This window comes from Manis pentadactyla, chromosome 4 (genome assembly GCF_030020395.1).
Source record: "Manis pentadactyla isolate mManPen7 chromosome 4, mManPen7.hap1, whole genome shotgun sequence".
In the NCBI taxonomy this organism is placed as follows: domain Eukaryota; kingdom Metazoa; phylum Chordata; class Mammalia; order Pholidota; family Manidae; genus Manis; species Manis pentadactyla.
This window is the reverse complement of record NC_080022.1, coordinates 185,845,387-185,865,566: the sequence shown is the minus strand read 5'-3', so window position 1 is coordinate 185,865,566 and position 20,180 is coordinate 185,845,387. Positions and strand designations below refer to the sequence as shown.

Sequence of the window (20,180 nt, the reverse complement as noted above, 5' to 3'; positions counted from 1 at the left end):
CTGCTCATCCCCAGACTCAGCCACTGATGTCTGCTTCCCTGAGCTAAAAATAAAGAGCTGCATCCATGACCCCCTCCGGCTGACCCTCCTGCAGCCACTGCTACTGTACCTGCCAGCAGATGGGCAGCCAGCCGAGACCCTCCAGGACCAGCCCCAGTCTGGCCGCCTGCAGCCTCCCAGAGCAAGACAGATTCCGGGCCTGGGGCCGGTTGCGTTCCTCTCTGGAATCTTCTCTCCACTTTTATTGTGCCTCAAGTTTTGACTGTTCCTAAATAAATACAGTCCAGCGACTCCCTGCCCTTGGGACTGTTGAAGGGTTTACCGGTGCTAACAGCCTGGGCTGGCCTGTTGCTTTGGGAGTTCTTCCAGGTCAGCGTGGAAGAAAACCAAGACAATGGAGAGAAGCAGCCCAGGCCGGGCCAAAGTCCACCGCTAACGGCCCTCACGCTCAGCCGTCCGTCCCAGGCTGCAGCCCGGCCGGAGCCAGGAGCTGGCGCTTCATTCCACGCAGAGGCCCCCAGATGCCTGTGCAGAGCAAGAAGGCCCAGGTCCTTGGTGGAGTCTTCCCCGGGGCCCCAGGGTTTGAATTTCCCCCCCAGAATACTGAAATGCCCTGAAAACCCGGTACCTTTCACTTCCCGCTGGGAGCCCCCCATTCTGCCTGCTCTGTGGGGGCCCAATTACGTCCTTGCTGGATGAACAATGAATTTGAGGACCCAGTGTGTAGATTACCCAGGCCAGCACCGCCCAGAAGAACTTTCTGCCATGATGCACGTGTTCTGTATCTGCCACATTCACCATGTCGGGGCAGCCGCTGAGCGCACGCGGAGGTGCCGGGGAGCTGGGCGCTCAGTGTGTTCAGCAATCAGCAGGTGGGCAGCCACGCGCGCCTGCCAGCTGCCCTGGCAGATGCGTCTTGCTTTCCCCTTTCCTCCTTCCTGGAGATGCTCGTTCTCCACAAATTTCTTCCCCGGAAGGCAAACAGGGAGGAAAGTTACTCTTCGGCCAAGGCAAAAGAAGGCAGGTATTTCTACGTGCTTTGGTCGATTCCCCTAAGCTTCTCCTATCAAGCTCCAATTCAGCAGCATTTACTGCCTGCCTTCTCTGTGCCCTAAGAGCCCACAGGCCTCTGGGTGGGGAGGACGCAGAAATCCCCGAGGCTGACCTGAGAAAGGAGGCTTACAGGCCGGGTCACAGCTGCCTTCAAAGGTGAGGAAGGGCTCTGGGGCTGTGACCCTCTGAGGCCAGAGTGCCAGGAGCAGCAGGGAGGCCTGGGCCAGGCTGGGGCGCATGACGACCATTGCCCTTGGGTTTGCAGTTCCCACTGCAGGGTGGAGGGAACCAAGACCACGGCCGGGTCTGCTGTGAATGATCATGAGGCTGCAGCCTGTGGCCCAGATCCTGGCACACACACAGGTCTCAGTAAATGCCCACTGGATGTCAGCTGGTCAGGGAGGAGCCCCCGGTGGGGGGGGGGGATGAGGAGAGGCACCAGGGGCAGCTCTGACAAGGGCCATCTGGGGGAAAGGTGAGTTGACAAGATCCTGGGAGCCTGCTGACCTGGGGGTGCTGCGGAGGCAGAGGACACCGATGACACTGAGACTCCTTGCTGGAGAATGCGGGTAAATGGCAAGGCTGAGATGCATGAGGAGCAAAGGGAAGCAGGGTCATGGGGTGGGAGAGGAAGTGCCAAGCTAGGCACGCCCATGGGAGCTCAGGAGCACGGTCGGGAGGCAGCAGAGACCTAGTGGTCCCTTCCTCAACCAGCTCCTGCCACAGAGGCCCATGCCCTCCCTTCAGCCCACACAGCCATTCAACACATTTACTGAGCAGCTATTCTGTGCCAGGCGGCTTGCTGCAGTGCCCTGGAGAAATAGTGGGGAACCAGCTCAACAGGCCCCACCCTTCCGGTGCTTACTGTCAACGTTGACGGTTAGAAAATAAGTACCGCTGAGTGTCCACATCGGGCTGAGAACTTGTTGGGCGGGGCCCCGGCTGGGCCTAGAGCAGGGAAGCCTTCCCTAAGGGGTGCACGAGCGGGACAGAGAGAAGTGGGGTGCAGCAGGAGCTGCGGGAAAGCCAGCCAGGCTCATGCTGGACCCTAGTCAGGTGACCCCATAAGGGCAGAGACTCATCCTCGATAAGCAGCATTTTAGGGAGACTCTTCTGTGGCTGGAGGGTTACCGGCCCACAACAACCAGGTGGGAAGTGCATCCTGGGGCTGCGGTCACAACTCACCACACGCTGTGTGACATGGGCGGCTGTGACAGGGAAACACATTCTCCCACGATTCTCCAGGCAGAAGTCCAGTGTCAGCAGGGCCGTGGTCCCTTCAGAAGCTCAGGGGAAAATCCCTCCTGGCCCCTTCCAGCCTCAGGTCACTGCCAGTGCTCAGGGGCTCGGGGTGTCACTCAATGTCTGCTCCATCTCCCCGTAGCCTCTCCCTGTGTGTCCCTGTCTCGCCTCTTCTTGTAAGGACCCCACCACTGGGTTTAGGGCCCACCCTACTCCAGTAAGTCTGCATCTCGAGGCCCTTAACCAATCATGGCGGTAAAAGGCCTATTTCCAAGTCAGGCCACCTTCTGGGCTTCTGGACAAGCATGAATTTGGGGGGACATTGGTCAACCCACTACAGAAGGGATGAGGCTGGGCTGGGGATGAGGCTATCAGTTTGAGGTATGAAGCGGGATACCTAGATGTCAGGGCAGAAGGAGAAGGCTCCAGGGATCCCAGCTGGGAGGACCAGCAGGCTGGGTCGGGCTGGGCTGCAGGCAGTAAGGAAGCACTTGGGACCCAGGCAAAGGTCGGCCAGAGACAGGGGTCTGCGAAAGTGGGCAAGTGTGGGAACAAACCAGAAGGTCACTTGGGAGGGCTGAGCATAGGCACCCCCAGAACCCAGGCGGCCTGCCTAGGGAAACATGCGTGTGAACAGGACACATGAGGATGCTCACAACAGAGGAAGCCTTCCATGGTCCTGCAGCAGCAGGCCAAGGGGTAGATGATTCGGCCTCCACACGGGTGACCTTGCCTGTCGTCAGGATACATGAGCTAAGCTATGTGGCCCTACGTAGATAGATCTCAAAACCACCACATTGCATGTAAAAGCAAAGACAGCAGCCGACTCCCTTTGGACGCACAACGAGGCTGCACAGGACAAGATGCATTCTGCTTGCAGATGCCCAGCACACAGCACAGATGTGCCCGGCATGACCAGTCCTAAGCTCAAATGAGGACCAGCATGAAGAACCTAAACCCAAGGAGGAGAGGGCCTGCGACGTGGCCCCATTGCCTCTGTCAGGGGGGAGAGGCGCAGGGTTGTAGACACAGGAGATGAGGCAGAAGAGTGTGGGACGAGGCGGTCCAGCAAGGGTGGGGAGTGGCAGTTCCAGAGGACGACTCTGCAAGGGTCAGAGGGAATGGGGCCTGAGAGGCTGGGTCCAGGAAAGAACCCTGCCTGGGCCGAGCCGCACAGAGCCAGGGATAAGAGCTGGAGCCAGGAAGCCAAGGAAAGGGCATCTCAGGCCAGAGCCCACAGAGACCCGCAGGGAGAGGATTTCGTGTGTCAGCAGGCCATCTCATGCAAAACCCAGAACACCAGCTTGCAGCTTTGGGCTTTGGCAAATTATGCCTTAGGTTTCCAAGTTGAGCCATGGTCACAGCTGCCAAGTGCTGACGGCACAGAACTGGCCTGTCTGAGCTCAGGGAAGCATTGGCCAGGAGAGGCTATGTCCACGCAGTCCAGGGCACCAACCTCCTGAGACCTCACCCCCAAGCAAAGGGGCCTCTGTCCAAGAAGGCACAGGGCAAAGCCCCTAGACCCAGCCCAACTGCAGAAAGGGAGGGAGATGGAGCAGCAGGCCAGCTGCAGAGGCAGGGGGCCCCAGGACCGTCCCCCAGAACCACAGCGGCAGCTGGGCAGTCCAGTGGTTAGCAGCCTGCTTGGCTGTGGGGGTGGAGCTCTGCTTAACCACAGATGTGAATCATTCCGCCACCCTGCAGGCCTCCAGCCAGGCGCCACCCTTCTTTCCCATACCCAGCCCGTCCTGCACCACAAGGGGCCTCGTCCACACTCATGTGGACATCACAACCTGCACATCCACACGCCATCTCCCATCACCCCTACTGCAAGTCCCACTCCCTGCACAGAAACACCCTTCGGCCACCCCATGGACCCCGAGGGTGCCCAGCCCCTGGTGGGTGACACCTCTGGAGACACACATGAGGAGAGATTTAATGGCCCCACAAGTAGGCACAGGAACATTTGGGTACAGAATTCAGGATTCCTAGGTAGCCAGCATGATCTAGAACTCTCTCATTTCATAGCTACTGCCCACATGTAGATAGTAAGTAGAAATTAATTTTAAATAAATTACATAATTCTGTGCAAATGAATGAATAAAATAAACCAAACAATGTATACACGAGGCGATTAACAGGCACGTGTGACTAGGGCCCACCGTACTGGACAGAGCAGACGTGGGACATTTCCACTGTCACAGGAAGTTCTCCTGGACAGGCCAGTCTAGAAGGTGGGATGTGGGCTCTAGGATCGTCGAGCCCCTTCGTCTCTGGGCCCCAGTGTCCTTGAAAAAGCGGCTACCAGACAAGCACCCACAGAAGAGCAGTAAGACCATCTCCAGACAACCTCTGGGACCCACCTACTTGACAACATGTGCCAAATGTGCTGTCACAGAAGCACCTCCCTGAGCAGGGCCTCAGGGAGCTGGCGATGTGGATCATGGACTGAATGGGTGCAGAGCCGCCCCAGGGCACCCTCCTCGTGAGCACCTCAACCGGGGCCACCCTGCAGCACCGCCCTGCCCACTCCCCTTTGTCTGGCACTCCCAGGCCCTCTCCTTTGCCGGGTGCCCACCCCTGGAGAGGGGGGTTTCCCACCACCGAGGCTCGCCTCTGGCAGAGCTGTGGGCAGCAGGCCAGAAAGTCCCCTGCGCTGGAGCCGTCAAAGGCAGTGTCTCCCTGGACAACAGGGAAATGGCCCCCTCACCTGAGAAGGCCAGTGGGATCCAGGGCCTGGACCAGAAGAGCAAGGGGCCAAGGATGACCAAGTCACTTACCTGGGCCAGGAAGGTCGCCAAGCCTCCGGAGACGGCTACTGGAGGTCCGGGTGACTCCTAAAGACAAAGGCAGAGGGCGAAGGTCACACAAGGCTGCTGGGGGATGCCTAATACCCTCACTTCAGCTCTTTCCAGGGGCTCCAGAACCAGAAACCAGTCCCTGTGGGGCCAGAGGCCCTCATCCTCCCAGGTCACACCTAGTAACACCTGCAGTGATAGCTACTGGCATCTGGCTGCTGGCCACTGGCTGCTGGCTGTGCACTGGGTCAAACCCTATACACACATTTTCCACCTAACCTCATGGTAGTAACACCACTTTGCAGATAAAGGAGCTGAATCCCAGTGGGGTTGTGTAATTTGCCTGAGATCACAGAGCTACCAGGACTTGAGCCCAGAATAAACTCAAGTCCATCAAACTCCAAAATCTGGGCTTGGCTCAAGTGTGCCACACCACCATGAATGACTCTTTGGGATGGAGAGAGGTCCTGGCATGAAGTCAAGCTCCAGCCAGCCCCCTGGCATAACCACGTCCACCTGTCTAGTGAATCAGGGTTGCCCTGCACTGGCATCCCTGACCCAATCCCCTTTGTTCCTGGGGCTGGGCAGAGCAGGCCGGATTTGGAAGGCAGGAGTGCGAGCTGTTCTCTCCCCCAGTCTCCAAGAGGGAATAAGAAGAGTCCTGGACTAACTCAGCCTCGTGCTACACGGGCTCCCTCCCTGCACACACCCCTTGGCCCAGCACGTGCTCCTCGGAGTGGCTTATGGCAGACACGTCCCAACTTGAGGAGATTTGCCGATGTGCTAAGCCAAGCAAACCCAAGAGGCTGGCAGGATGGGTAGCCACGGGAGCTGCAAGTGGCCACCAGTCGCTGCCAGATCACGGTGCTCTGGGTGGAGCTGCCTGGGCAACCAGGCCATCCCTTGAAGAACTGCAGGGCTACCCCAAGTTGGCGAGCAAAGGCCTTCCTGCAGACACCTGCCTGCAGCCTCCGACTTCTAATACCCACCCAGAGTGCTCGGTCAGAGATGTCAGCTCCTTTCCTGTAGTCCTCCAGAGATGCCCCTGTAACAGTCACTCACTCCACAAACCCACTCCTCCGCTAAGACCAGCGGGGAGCAAATGTCATCAGTGCTGCTTCTAAAGGTTCCAGATCCCAAGCTGGGGACTTACAGACCTGGCTTCACATCCAGCCCTTGGGGGACACAGGCAGCCTCCTATACTGGACTTGGCAATGACAACAGAAGGGGCACAGTCCATCCTTGAGGGTCTGGTATTGACAGATACCTGCTACCAGGCCTGGCTTCTTTCCAGGCCAGGGAGGACCCCAAGATGGTCCCCAAATTAGTTGAACCCACCCACCATGTGAACAATACTGCAAGGGATGTGTGTGGCATGAGCTCCGCCCGAGGAGTGGCTGGCTGGGTGGCAAGGAGACAGGGCGGGCCACGCTGAGCCCTGAGGGGCCGGTGGGGGCTGTGCAGTCACAGCCACGCCCCTCACCGAGTCTCCACAACAGCCGCGAGCTTTATGCCCAATCCATCCACCCGACCTGACAAGTCAACAAGGCAGATGCCATCGCCCCCGCTTCAGAGGAGAGAAGTGAGGCTCGGAAGTCAGATTCGCTACAGAGCCACCAGCCCCGCCCCAGCCATGCTGGTGACCACGATGGCTGGCCATCTGTCAACCTGACCGCATCACTGGGTGCGGGAGCGAGGACCCGCCCTGCCCGGCTGGAACATCGGCTCTCCCAGGACTGGGATTCGCACCGTCGGCTCCCAGCTCTTAGGCTCTGGACGTGGACTGAGCCTCAGCACCGGCTCCCGGGCTCCGGCACCCCGACGGTGGCCAGCAGGATTCCTCAGCCTCATAATTACATAAGCTGATTCCTCAGGATGAATCCCCCTCTGTCCCACTGGCTCTGTTTCTCTGGAGAACCCTGGCTAGTACGGTGACCTCACACGGCAGAGCGGGGAGTGCCTGCCTCTGATGAAGTGTCTGCTCACCTGCTGAGCAGTGAAACCAGCCTGCCGCAGAGGTCCAGGGATTCCGGGCCAGCCCTGCTGGACAGAGAGGCTGGACCTCGGCCTCACCCTGTGGCATCTGGCTCCCAGAACTGACAGGCCCCTTAAGACCAGGAGAGGGTGGGCCCCAAGTGGCTCCGGTGGGCGGCCCAGCGCCAGGAGGGGAGGGGTGGGAGGCTGGCACTGATCCCGAGGCTGCTGAGGGGGCAGAGGAGTCAGTCTGGGCAGCCCGGCGCCAGCCCGCCTCGCCTCCACGCTGGCTGGGACCCCCTCCACACACGGGGCGCAGCCCTGCAAACGATGTGACCTGTCATCGCCTGACCCCTCCCCAAATACACACACGCACACTGGAAGCTACTTAGAGGCCCAGCTGCTGGGCTGAGAGTGGCACCAGTGAGCCACAGCTGAGCCGGTAAATCCCACAAGTCCCCAAGAGGGAAAGAGCGTGGGGTGAGGCACCGAGGACCGGGAACGCATTCCTGAGGACTGAGTCACTTCTGGAAGCGACTCCCCCTGGGCCCACCGGACACCCACCCGTGCCCCAGGGCGAAGGGGAAAATGAGGAGGATCCGTTCAAGTTCACACCCACCCCCTGTCCTCAGGCTCTGGTCCCCAAAGACTGTTCTGGGCTCACTTCTCCCCAAAGGCGGGTGGGGTGGAGGGACGGTAACGAAGAAAAGAGCTCTGTCCCAGATTTCTCGGCTAGAGTTATTTTATTTACACTGTTTATTTTTCCTACTTCTCAAAACAGGCCGTCCCTGGCACAGAGATGCCAGGCTTGCTGTTTCTGAGGAGGGAGGTGGCCCGGTGGGAGGCTCCCCAACAAGCTCCCGCAGTGCCGCCCCCACGGCCTGGGGGGACCCCAGGCCAGGAGCCCCAAAGTCTGGTTCCTCCGACCTAGTTACCGAGTCTGAGTCCAGAAAAAAGGTAGCCGGAAAACCTCCCAGACATCGAAACGCTCGGTCGTTCCAGTTGAGAACTGAGTTATTTTTATGTGATTTTAAAATAAAACATATTCGGGAAGGGAGGAGATGGTTTGAAATCCAGCTGTCTGGCGCCATCCCAGACCGAATTACTTGAGTGCTCAGAGGCCAAAGCCTGGGTCGGGCTGAACAGGGTTCGAATCCAGACTCCCAGCTGCAGCCCCGGGAAATGACCTCCCCTTTCTGAGTCTCAGCTTCGCACCTGTGGGGTGAGGACAGGGTGGCGCCTGCTCATATGTGACTGAGATTAAACGAGGTCACACATTTTGGCACTTAGCGCAGCGCACGGCACAAAACAAACACGCAATAGTGGTAATATTCCCATTATTTGCCCATTTATTATTATTATTATTGATTATTATTATTCACCAGCCACAGATGCCAGCCAGGACCCAGAGATCTATAATTAGGAATTAACAAAGTTTGGCTGCCCTATGCTGATGCATTTTAACAAAACGTAAGTTACAACTAAGGCACCTGGTATGTTTCAGTGGGGGCACTGCTACCCCAGGAAAGGCTGCCAGGAGTTCCACTTAACTCCGTCCCAATTAACGGAAGTCAATCACCCCCCATCCCAGGCCCCCCAGGTGGCGGAAATAGCAGGGCAGTTTCCCAGATCCAGAGAACATACAGCTTGGGATGCTCAGAATCGCAGTGCTCTCCCAGCCCTGGCTGCCCCAGAAACTCCTAGGCCACAGCAAAGGCCGTTTTGTAAATGTTCGTGAAGTCCAGGCCAGTGACAAACACCAGTAAAGTTGAATATGTCAAGGCCGTGAGATTAAAAACATGCTTGAAATTAGATGAGTCAAAAGACAGTAGAAGGAAGTTGGTGGGGCCTTGCTGTTGGCCAGGGCCCCGAACAAGGAACACGCAGAGGAAAGGAGCAGCCAGAGAGGCGGGGCTGCTGGTGCTTCAGCGACAGAGGGCCATCCTGGGCATGCGGAGGGGGCCCTGGGAGGCACTTTCCTTATGCAGCCAGCATCCGGGGCATGGAGCCGCGGGCACAGCCTGTGGCAGAGCCCACCTCCAGGCGGCAAAAACTATTTGGGGTAAACTCCACCCCTGCCCCTGCCAGATGCAGCTCCCTTGGCACAGCGGCCTTGCAGACTGGCCTTGCTGGCCCACCCGACTAGGAGCCCGGGTGCCTGTCCCCTGGGGTTCCCCTGTGCTCACAATCTAAGGAGCCTGGATAGGAGGCAGAAGGATACAGTCGGTCGGAAGGCCTTGTATTTTTCCCTTTCAACCATTTGTCCTTTCTCATTATTTTAATGACTAGAACAAATGCACGCCCCTTTCTCAGAGAGGCACAGAGCCACTGTCCCCACACATGGTCACGGCGGCTGCCACACACACACACAGACATGCACACACAAACACGTGCACGCACACATGCACATGCACACACACACGAGCCCTGCTGCTCTTGTGCCAACAATAATGAGGCCCAGACAGTCCTTCCTCCAGTCAGAAAGTCCCTGTTTTCTCAAAAGGGAGCTGGGCAGGAAAAGGCACTGTGAAATTCCTGCACAAACAGCCATTTTCAACAGTGACAAGAACGTATCTACAGAAAAGACTCAATGCTCAAATTTTTCATCAAACTCATGAGAAAGTCCCTCAGGAAAGCATGGGAAGTCCAGCAACCTTGGCGGCACCACCTACCTCCCTTTATTGCCCCTTCGCCTTGAGAGCCTGGGATGGAGGGGGGCCCCAGGACACACGTCTTAACCCCCTTCTTCCTCTGCTCAGATGCTCACAAAGGCTGTGAGGGGCCGGATCAAAGTCAAGGGTTTCAGGTGGGAGCAAAGAGTCAAATTCCAGGCTTATCTTCAGAGGGACCTGAGATAAGGAGATAAGCCTCCCCCTCTTCTCCTACACTCTGCTCTTGGCCTTTGCTGCCAGTTGGGTATGCACTGAATAGGTGCCCCCCAGCGCAGGGCAGCCTTTCCCCTCCCTCCAGGCTCACAGCTGGCACTGTGGATTACAGCAGACCTCAACCTGTTTGACCACACGGTGATGAGACTTTTGCTTTTGGGAAAGTGCTCCTACAAAAAGCCAAATACTGCAGAAAGCAATGCTTTCAGCAAGCCTCAGGCCTTGAAGCCAGGGGTCCTGACCCCATCTCTGACTCCCAACCTGACCTGCCATCCCCCTGACAAGTGGGGGCTCTCCCAGCCCACCGTCTGCCCAGCTACCAAGTGTCAACGCAAAGGCAGCTGCTATTCTGGGGCAGTTCCCTTGGCTTCTGCCCATCAGGGTTAGGGCTGGGGTCCAGCTGCAGGGCAGGAAGAGAAGGCCCCTGGGCAGTGCCGAGGCCTGGCGAGAGTGCTGTGTGCAGACGGGGAGAACCCCCTGACAGTACAGACTGCATCTTTGGGCAAATGGTTAGCGTCTCTGAGCCTATTTCTGCACCTAAAAAATGCAGATTCGAGAATATTATTCAGCATCATCTGCTTCACACCAGGCACTGTTCAAAGAGGCAGGGAACAGTGTGCCCAAAAGGGACCTGGCCTCTCTCAATGGCGCTCACTGGTCAGGAAGGCTCTGCTCTGTCCAGCTCCCCCACTACTCATCACCAAAACGGCCAAGCCCATTGGAGCACCAGCCCTGACCCAGAGCCCTTCTCTCGAAGGCTCACCAGCTGGGTGTCTGGACTCTGAGTCCCACCCCTATAAAAAACAGACCCTCCATAAATGCTGATTTCAGATAAACACTGGATAGCTTTGAAGCATAAGTATATCCCTTCATTCCTCAGCCCTCCCAGGCTCCCTCTGAGAGGTAAACAGCTGCCCTCTGCAGGCTGAGGTTTCCGGGGCTCCAGGTTTGGCTTTTGTCTGGGTCAGCCAATGGCGCTGGCGAGGAGCTGGAAAGCAGGAGCAGGGGGACTGGGTGGTGGCCCCTCTGTGGCGGGAGGTTTTTCCAGCAGCAGGTTTCATCTATCTCTTCTGTAGCTGAGCTCCTGACAGCTCATCCACCTTTGTCCCCATGTTTGTCATGGCTCCTATCAGGTGACCCTGATCCCTGGACTCCAGGAACACGACATGCTCCCCCTGACCTGATCTGGGCGCTGGGGGTGGCTTCCTGCTGCTGCTTGTGGTTGTCTCCCAAAGCTAAGGAACCTCAAGCTTCAGGGCCCTTGGCTCACGTGCGTGCCTGTCAATGTACCAAGGGGGACCCCAGCAAACATTTGCATGGTCAAACTTTTTGTAAAATTTGCAAAATGGAAAATATCTTAACTCCAGAATCAGTTAAGATCTCTCTCTGTATCCACTCTCAGTTCCTGCCCATCACACTTTCTCCTGCAGAAGGCATTTGGGAGCTCCAGCTAAGAAGTTGAACTGGAAAGGTACTCAGTCTGGAGTTGTGTTATATTCACACAGTCCACGGTCATTTCCCCGTACGGTTCAGTGGTTGCTAGCCACCCAGGTAGAAGTCCGCTGCGCCCCTTCCACTTACTGTTCCAAATCTGTCTGCTGTGCTGAACCTGAAGGGATAAGATATCAACATGTTTTGCAGAACCTGAGGCAAGAAAAATGTGGGCAGTGGGGGGAGAAGCAAGATTTGAAAACATACAGAGCCAGAAGCTGGTCTATGGAAAATTCTTCCAACCACCAGACATAAAGTTATAAGCAGGGAATTCAATTCTCCTAATGTCAAGGCCAAACAGAAAGCATCTCTGGTTGGAAACACATGCAATATCACATATCATATAGTATGTGATGACCCGTCCTTTTAGTCTGGACATGACTGCACTTTACATGCTTTATAAATGCCCCATACTTTTCTATTCCTTCCTTTTTGGGAATCACATAAAATAGAATTTATCAGAATTCTTGTTTTTGGAGAGCAAAAAGTGTAGCAGCGCCTCTTTGTGAAGTCCTATCTTTTTATGCATCCCAACTATCAAGAGTAAAAAGTATATTTTAATTAACCAGGAAGATGAAGTTTCTATTCTCCCAAAAGAAAATGATACCACAAAGTCATCATATGAAAAACTTAACCAGAGTATGGAGTCAAAATAAGTGTAAGGCAAAAATTACTTTGGAGATTGGACAAGTAGTTGACTGATAAAAAACACCAGTATTTTTCTGGATGTTATGATGCTTATGGTATTTGCCAGCTGTTTAAAATGTATAATTTGTTGTTCTTTCTTTTCTCAATCTAAATAAAAGAATCACCTTCATCCCTTTACAGAATTGTACAAACACCACACAACATGATCTGCCCCTGATGCCTCCCAGTTCCTGATTTGGCTTTTCCACTATTCTGACAATCTGTACTACAAATTCCCTCCATCTGAGTCATTCTATTCTAAATCTGAAAGTGGTTTCCTGGTTAGACCCCACTACACACGCGAGAAAGATGAGCAGATTAACAAAGGCCAGCGGACCAGGGGGAACGTCACAGATAATATGGAGAATGGTTAGCAAGCAGAAAGCATTGACTACAGCAAAAAGGAGTAGTGGGAAGATGCCCCAAAATGCAGAGGAAGGCCTCACTGGCACTAAGCCCCGCTGCTTAAGGGCCCCCAAGTTGCCCAAGAGGTAGACATGTTTCACTCAACCTTTAGAGGGTTGTCAGGTTGTAACACAATACAGCAGAGGGTGGCAGGGGTCAGGGACGAGGGGTGCAGGGGCCCCAGGAGGGTGGACAAAAGGGGCTGCGAGAGAAGCAAAACAGCAGCCAGCCAGGCACACAGCATGGCCCACCACCCTGTGGAGCCTGGGGACCAGGAGAAATAGCTGCTCAGGCAACCATGCAGCAGAAGAGGTAGCTAGTCACCCGGGGCAACCAGCCCAACTCCCGGACGAGGGCCTTCAGCCTGGGCCCAGGAGGCAGGCGCCTCCCAGGGTCACAGAATCCCACAGCCGTCAGCGAGGGGAATCGAGGACTGTAAGCAAGGGGCTGACGTCTTTCTCTCTTTCTCCTCCTCACGTGTCGAGTAGGGGCAGAACTCTGGCCTCTTCCTCTCCTGACAAGGATGCTCATCCCACTATGGGGTCTCACCCTCATGGCTTTATCTAAACCTAATGCTCCCAAAGCCCCCACATCACCCTGGGAGCTTCAACAAATGAATCTGGGGCTCATCTTTTAAACAACAAGTAAACCCTGAGACTTCTCAGTGGCTCTAAGCAGACTGATAATCAGGACAAATGGCATTTTCTGTTCATCAAACTTCTTCATAAAAGGCTGTGGCAAGAACACTTGTCTGGTTTAGGGGCAATCCCAGGAATGATGGAAAACGGAGTCACCAAGGGTGATATTCTATTAAAGCTATTACCTGGGGAAATCTCCAGTATCCAACCAGCCCATGTCCCCCAGCTGTGAGCATGGCTGCCCTAACATCTTCAGCTCAGCATGGAACCCTGCATTCAGGGTCACGGAGCCACACCATCAGGGAGGGGGGCAATGTTGGCAGCCGTAGGAGGACAGCCAAGTAAATAAGGGGAGATCCACTCTGAAGAACCCTCATGGTTCTAATTCTGGACTCCCTGCATGAGATCTGATTTCAAGTGAAAAGAGTAGATTCAAATATGGTTTCTGCGAGGACTATGCGGCTCTATGAAACACATTGTATACGCCTGTACATGTGCAGGCAGGCGCCCAGGGAGCCCAAAGGCAACGTCGTGGCTGAGGGATTGGAGCATGTGTCCTTTAATTTCCTGTTCACGTTGTTTGGAACAAGTAGTGAATAACCAAAGAAAAGCATAAGAGGAGGAATAGATTCACGTTGTATTCTAGAAAGCTCTCCTTAAGTAAAAAATATAAGGTCTGACAGCTGAAGTGTCAGCCCCCAGCTACCAGGAAGGCCCTGCGCTGAGAATGGCTCAGGCCCCAGGTGGGGGCACTGCCGCACCTCGGGCCCCTGACGCCAGAGGCAGCGAGACGGCAGTATCGACAAGATCTACTGCCTCCTCCTCTCGGCCCCACAAGGCCACTGTGGTGCACAGTCACTGTTGTCCCCCCACTCAGTGTCCCCAGTGTCTACACTGGATCTCCTCTGAGCAATAACCCAACACCTGCCCTCAACACACACATCTGACCCAGAGGCTATAGAGCCAAAGTCACATATTTATTAGTGAGTTTTGCAAGCCACTCACCATATCCTGCCGAATGAACCCAGTCCTTAACAGGCTGATAAATGGCAAAGGGTGGATTTAACCCACTTGCAAGTGGCTTGGGTTACAGGAGCATTATTCTCCTGCTGGGATCCAATCCTGGGTGGAAAATTGGAGGCACAGTTCATGGCAAGGCTGTGAAAACCCCAGGATGCAGATCACGACTAGCCCGGAGGCAGCATGTCAGCTTGCCCCTGCCCAGCCCTTCCTGGTAACCGTGCCCACTGGAGCGATCTCCAGCATGGGCAGCCACTGCCCCAACATGCTGGGCCCAGCTGGGACAAGGGGCCCAGACACAGCTATCAGGGACTCCCATGGCTGCTGTGACCAGCCCCCTGGTTTAGATACAGCCTTGGGAGCTAAGGGGGTCCCCTTACCAGCCTCCTGGTTCAGGTGCAGCCTTGGGAGATAAGGGGGGTCCAACCACAGCCTAGGCTTCACAGCACGTCCCTTCAGCTACCCAGGAGCAGGGCCTCCCCAGGAGCCAGGAAGAGGGCAATGGACCCCCACCCATCATCCCCCCTTGGTCCTGCCTCTGAAATCCCAGGCCAGGGAGGCCGGGGGACACCACTCTTCAGGGGAGTCAGCCAGTGACACAGAAGCTTTCTGGCCCTCCATGCCTCACCCAGCACTTCAAGGGGCCCTTGGGAAGCTAGCACCCCCACACACAGGCCAGAGTGGCATACGGGGCTCCTATCCCCCAACACAAAGGGCTGCTGCAGGGCCAGCTTCACTTGCAGGATGCCCGGTGACGTGCGTTCCTGACTGGGGTCAGACAGCCTGGGCCAGGCAGCAGGCAGCCTGGGCCCAGGGCCACTCCAAAACCCGGATGTCTTACTCACCCTGCTGCCATCCACCCCATCCCACTCCACTGCCCATCCCCCATCCTGGAGTCTTGCAGGCCCCCCGCCAGCAGTCACGCTCTGGAGAACCAGGTCAGATTAGGCCCAGAACAAAGCTGAGTTGTTGCAAAGCCTCCACAAAGCCACTGACAGCAGGACTCCTGGGAGCTGCCACCCTCTGCCAGCAGCTCAATGTCCCCTTCACATGGGCCGCAAACAGAGCAGGGCCCAGGGCGGCAACAGGGAGGTAAGGCAGAGAAACTGGGCTGGGAGCAGAGTCCCACACTCAGCCTTGCAGCCCCAAGGCCAGGCCGCCCTTCCACAGCTGTGCAGAGAGCCACCAGGACACAGCAAGGATGCTTGGAGCCCCGCACTCAGCGATACCCAGCGGACGCTTCTGGAACAAATGACTAAACCAACAGGGAAAGTCAAACCAGGCCAGGAACCTGGGGACACAGACATCCCACAGCTCAGCCGGGCTGCTGCAGCAAAGCCTGCCAGCACCAGGTCTCCTGAGACCCCCCACGCAGCTGTCCCAGCAGGGAAGAGGCAGGGGCCAAAGCCTGCCAGCCCAGGGGACCCTTCAGTGCCTCCTGGGAAGTTCAGGGTCATATAGGCCTGGATGCCCCACAGTCCAGGGCCTGACCTCAGTACTCCCCACCCCCACCAGGGCCCTGCACCCACCAGGACAGGCTCCCTTCTGTCAGAGCTTCTGCACAGGTGACCTCTAGCAGGTGCTATTGGGACTCTCTGGCCCAGGTCTCTGCAGGAGAACGCACCCCTGAGCACAGTGGGGGCTGTGATCCTTTGTGCTCCCTGCAGGTCCCCAGGAGACTTAACCTGGCCATTCACACCCACTGATCCCCCCAAATCCCTTGGCAATGCCTAGAGATGGGTGTTCCAAGATAACTTCAACAAACAGAGCTGAATGAATCCAGTGTGTCACCTCCCTCCCCACACAAATGCTCACTTCCCTGGGGCCTCTCTCCCCCAGCCCCCCTCCCCCAAGGCCACAGCAGGATCCACCCAGGAACTGGCACCCATTCCTCGGCCAGGGCCAGGCCTCGTGCTGCTGCGTGCTGGGCCTTCCTTATCCAGTACATCTTAAGCAAACTGCAGAGCCCACGCAACACTGCCCATGGACAAACGCTGTGCAGAAACAAGCTCCCAGCCCAGGTCCCACCCACGTAGGGCTGAGTCCCAGTGGAGGGCTGGCCCAGGAGTGGTGTGGGGAGGAGGAGTTCCTGCTATTGGCATCCCAGGGGCTTCCGGAGAAATGACCTCTGGTGGCGGCCACCTGGGAGCTCCAAGCTCATCATCGGTCCCTACTTCCTCCTGGTCATGGACTCCAGACCTCTGCTCCCAAATGATGATCCCATGTCGCCTTTGCACCTGTCCACGCTTGACATAGTCACACGAGCATTCCAGGAAGAAGGTGGGCTGCCTCAGACTCGGGTACATTGCTCTGGGCTCTTGCAATCCCTCCAGGAGGCAGGCTGGGAGATGCTGACAGCAGGCGGCTAGTCCGGGGTGAGCTGGGAGGGCCGGCAGGCAGGTTGCCCATGCCTGAGCACACCTCCCCACCTCTGCAACAGGCCGGGAAGAGGGCTGGCCCCTGGACTCAGGCTCAGCCAATTCACTCATGACAGGGGGCCTTGGGGGGTCCACAAGGCCCACAACCCTGCGCACGAGTCCTACGGAGCCACAAACTAACTGCACAAGGTGGCTCTTCCCACCCAGGCCCCCTGAATGAGCCAGTGTAAACGGGCTTGGACGTGAGGAGACAAGAGGCAGCAGGAGCGGGCGCGGGAGGGCATGCAGGGGCTGGGGCAGAGCAGAGGAAGAAGCTATCACGATGGTTATTCCCAGGGGAGCCAGGGACACTGAAAGGCAAGCTCCATACAGCTGGTTGTGCAATGAGACGCCCCAGATTCTGAACACCAGAGGTCAGACGGTTCATAGTGCAGCCCGCTCCAAGGCCAAGGGCTGGAGGAGAAGCCTGGCCCACACTCCTGACCTCCAAACCAGTGGAGGCACCAGGATGCCGGCAGCTCCCAGGCATCGTGGCAAAGGCAGTAATGCACGGCCACCCCGTCCCTCCTACTGTTAAGAACAAAGACGACAGCAGCAACCAAATTACAGATCAGGCATTTTCAAGTCTTTTGAGTATGAACTCATTTGAGCTTCACAACAAATTAGCACCATCCCTGTTAAACAACTGAGGCAAATGAGACATGTGGGATCAAGTACCTGCCCCACCGCAAAGAGGTGCCAGCCTAGGATTTAATTCCAGGAACCCACACCATTCACCATTGGCCACACTACCACCAGCTCTGTCCTGTTGGAGCAACAGGTGAGGGGTCCAGGAAAAGCCTGGAGTGGTCTGGGAGCTGCCAGACAGAGCCGGCCGCCAAGCACTCACCGGGGACCCTGCAGCCACCATCTGGGCCTTTGCTTTGCTCCCCACCTGCAAAGACCATTTTTATTCTCTGCCTACTCAAAATTTCTCATTCATCATGGCCCCGTGCATCTCAGGTGGAGCGTTAGGGAGCTGCACCCAGCGAGAATGCAGGCTTCCTGCAGGCTGGGACCACGTATAATCACCTCTGTGCCCCTGGCCCTGGCTGCGCATGCCGACACACACCGTGTTCACTGAATGCAGGGACCCAAGGCACTCGGATCCCCCACAAGATACTTTAAAAATTGTCTCCTTTTCAAAGACTAACGAGTTTTCAGCCCAGCTGTACTGAAGACATTATACTCATTCCATTTAGTTTTGAGCCCATAAATAGATCCAGAAGCAAAATCCTCCCACTCAGTTCAGGTGAAAAATAAAAGCCTTCCTGGTTGTCCTGGGACTTCCAACCCTGCAAAATTTTTAACACCACTGTTTACTGCTTTCCTTAATTCTGTGGCACTGATGCTAAGTGGGGGTCAGTTAGACTCCTGCAAAGCGCCCCTACTCAGAACAGGGGCACAGAGGGAACTGGAGTGCACCAAACAGGGCCCAGTGACCCAGCACTCCTTGGGCCGCTGCCAGGAGGGCAACGGACTGGAAGTGGTCCAAACCCTCCGGGCTCGTCTTCCAGGGCCCCACCCCTTGGGGTAAACACAGGAGCTTGGAGGCTGCCTCTGCAAGCGTGGTTCCTACCCACCCCATAAACTCTACACACCCCATAAACTCTACTTCCACTTACTGCAAAAAGCTTCATCCTTTTATTTTTTTAATTTACCTGGTGGAAGCAGAAGACATGAAGAGGGGAGATCAAGCCTGCTTCAGAGGCTTGATCCCCCAGGACAAGGTCCCCGCAGGACAAGGACCTATGAGTGGGGAGGACCCCGGTCACCCCCACTGTGCAGACCCACCGGTGGAGGTGAGGTGCAAGGAGCCAGAGAGGAGGGCAAACAGCTGTCCCCGGGCAGCACTGGGCTAGGATCCCCCCACGAGGGCTGCACAGGCGGCCATGCCCACAACCATCTCAAGTATTTGGAGCATGTTGGGGGAGGGAGGCCAAGCGCCAAACCCCAGCATATGCCACCTGGACGCCCCCTCCTCCCCCACCATTACATCAACGCGCCCACGCTCCTGGGCAGAGCTGTGTTCAGGGCATCTAGATAGAGAGCCATGTTCACAAGAAGGGGGCGAAAGCTGAAATACTCAGCCACGGACCTGGAGGCTATTTTAGGGGAAATTCTGAGTAACCCTCTTTGAGATAAGTCATTCCTTAGTACTCAGTTTGTCTCCTAAATGTGGGCAGCAGGAGGAAACCGAACAATGGCCCGAAGGCAGGGGGATGCCCAAAGAGGGCCCACAAAACCTCTTCAGCTCCAACTAAGTCCCACGATTCTGTCCTCTTATCAATAAAAATTAATTCATGAGTCATTGGCAGAAAACTTCCCGTCTAGGTAGATTAAGGGGAAGAACTTAAAGGGAAGGTTTTCGGGGAGAGCAGAGGGGGACGTTGGAGGACAAAGGAGCCCAGACCCTCTTGGGCAACTACAAAGGAGAAGAACGGAGACGGCGATTACCCGCAACCTGCCCTTCCAGGCTTGTGGCCGGTTTGCCCCCCCGTGAAGGGGAGCTTCAGAGGGCCGAGGAGGGACGCTTTTACCGGGGTCCTGAGCTCGGGTGGGGGCCGGTCAGGCCTCCTGCGCCTGGGTCACCTCGGCCGCGCTGGGGGAGGCGGGGCGCCAGCACACGCCGGGCTCTCTGACCGCGCACGGGCGCTGCCGGGTGCTTCCGTTTGGCAACGTCCCGGGCTCCGCTGGCAGAGGAGTAACAGGAGCTCCTCTGAAGTCGGATGCTGCGGCCTGGACCACCAGCCCTGGAGGCTGAACCCCGGGTCATTCTCCACCCAGCCCCCCTACGCACCCACACGCACTCGAGGACTGGCAGCACCCCGACCGGCTGGTCCGCAAAGTCCGCGATTCAAGCGAGGGTGCAAGGGGCTAGGAGGGCGCACAGGGCGGACGAAGGCCAGCCCAGGGCAGCGGACCCCACAGCCCTTCAAGACACCCAAACGAGCGGTGACTGACAGGAGCAGGGGTCCTCGGCCAGAGTCGGAAGCGGGCCTAGCCGTGCAGGGGTCAGAGAGCACCGGTGGTCCCGGACGGCGCACGGGCCCCGAGGCCTCGGAGAGGCGACTTGGAGCCAAGCGGAGCGCCAAGTCCGGTCCCGGGGAGTCCAGCGGCCAGCGGGTGTCCCCCTCGGGGACTCGCTTGGCTCCCGGGAGCCTCCACCGCCCGCAACTGCCTCGGCACAGGTAAGAGACGCTTGTCCCGGGACACCGCCCCTCCCCGCGCCGGGCGCGGCGCCCACCTGAGGACGACTTCTTCATGGTGCCACCGCGGCGCCGCTCCAGAAGAGTGTGCGGCGCGGCCGCGGGGCGCGCGCTCCCAGGGCGCTAATCCCGGCCGGGGGGAGGGGCGCCGGCCCGCCCCTCCCCGCCCCGCCCCGCCCCGCGCTACACCTGGCGGAGCCCCCGCGGGCCGGCGCACAGCGACACCCGGCCCGGCAGGGCGCGCCCCTGCGCCCCGAGCTGCGCTCGCTCCCCCTCGGCCCTGGCGCGGCCCCGCGGCCCCTGCACTGTCGCTCCGACGCAGGTCATCCGGGTGACGGTCGCCGTCGAGACCCCGCGCGCC

At 57.2% G+C, this 20,180-nt stretch overlaps 1 protein-coding gene across 5 annotated transcripts in view; it reads right to left on the bottom strand.

Annotated features, from left to right (window-relative positions):
- The window catches only part of SEPTIN9 (septin 9), a 144,434-nt gene extending 124,467 nt beyond the window's left edge, over positions 1-19,967 (bottom strand). For 2 of the 5 annotated variants that reach the window (XR_008997476.1, XM_057501734.1), the window contains exons 1-2: positions 19,858-19,956; positions 5,076-5,132 (exon numbers count right to left, since the gene is read on the bottom strand). Coding sequence is in view for 4 of the 5 variants with exons in the window: in XM_057501734.1 (XP_057357717.1) it covers positions 5,076-5,132; positions 19,858-19,876 (76 nt within the window). In the remaining variant the exon portion in view is untranslated. Of the gene's footprint in view, positions 1-5,075; positions 5,133-19,857 lie in introns of all 5 variants that reach the window. The other 3 variants (XM_036900124.2, XM_057501735.1, XM_057501736.1) reach the window with 3 other exon arrangements.
- Between the last annotated feature and the right edge of the window lie 213 nt (positions 19,968-20,180).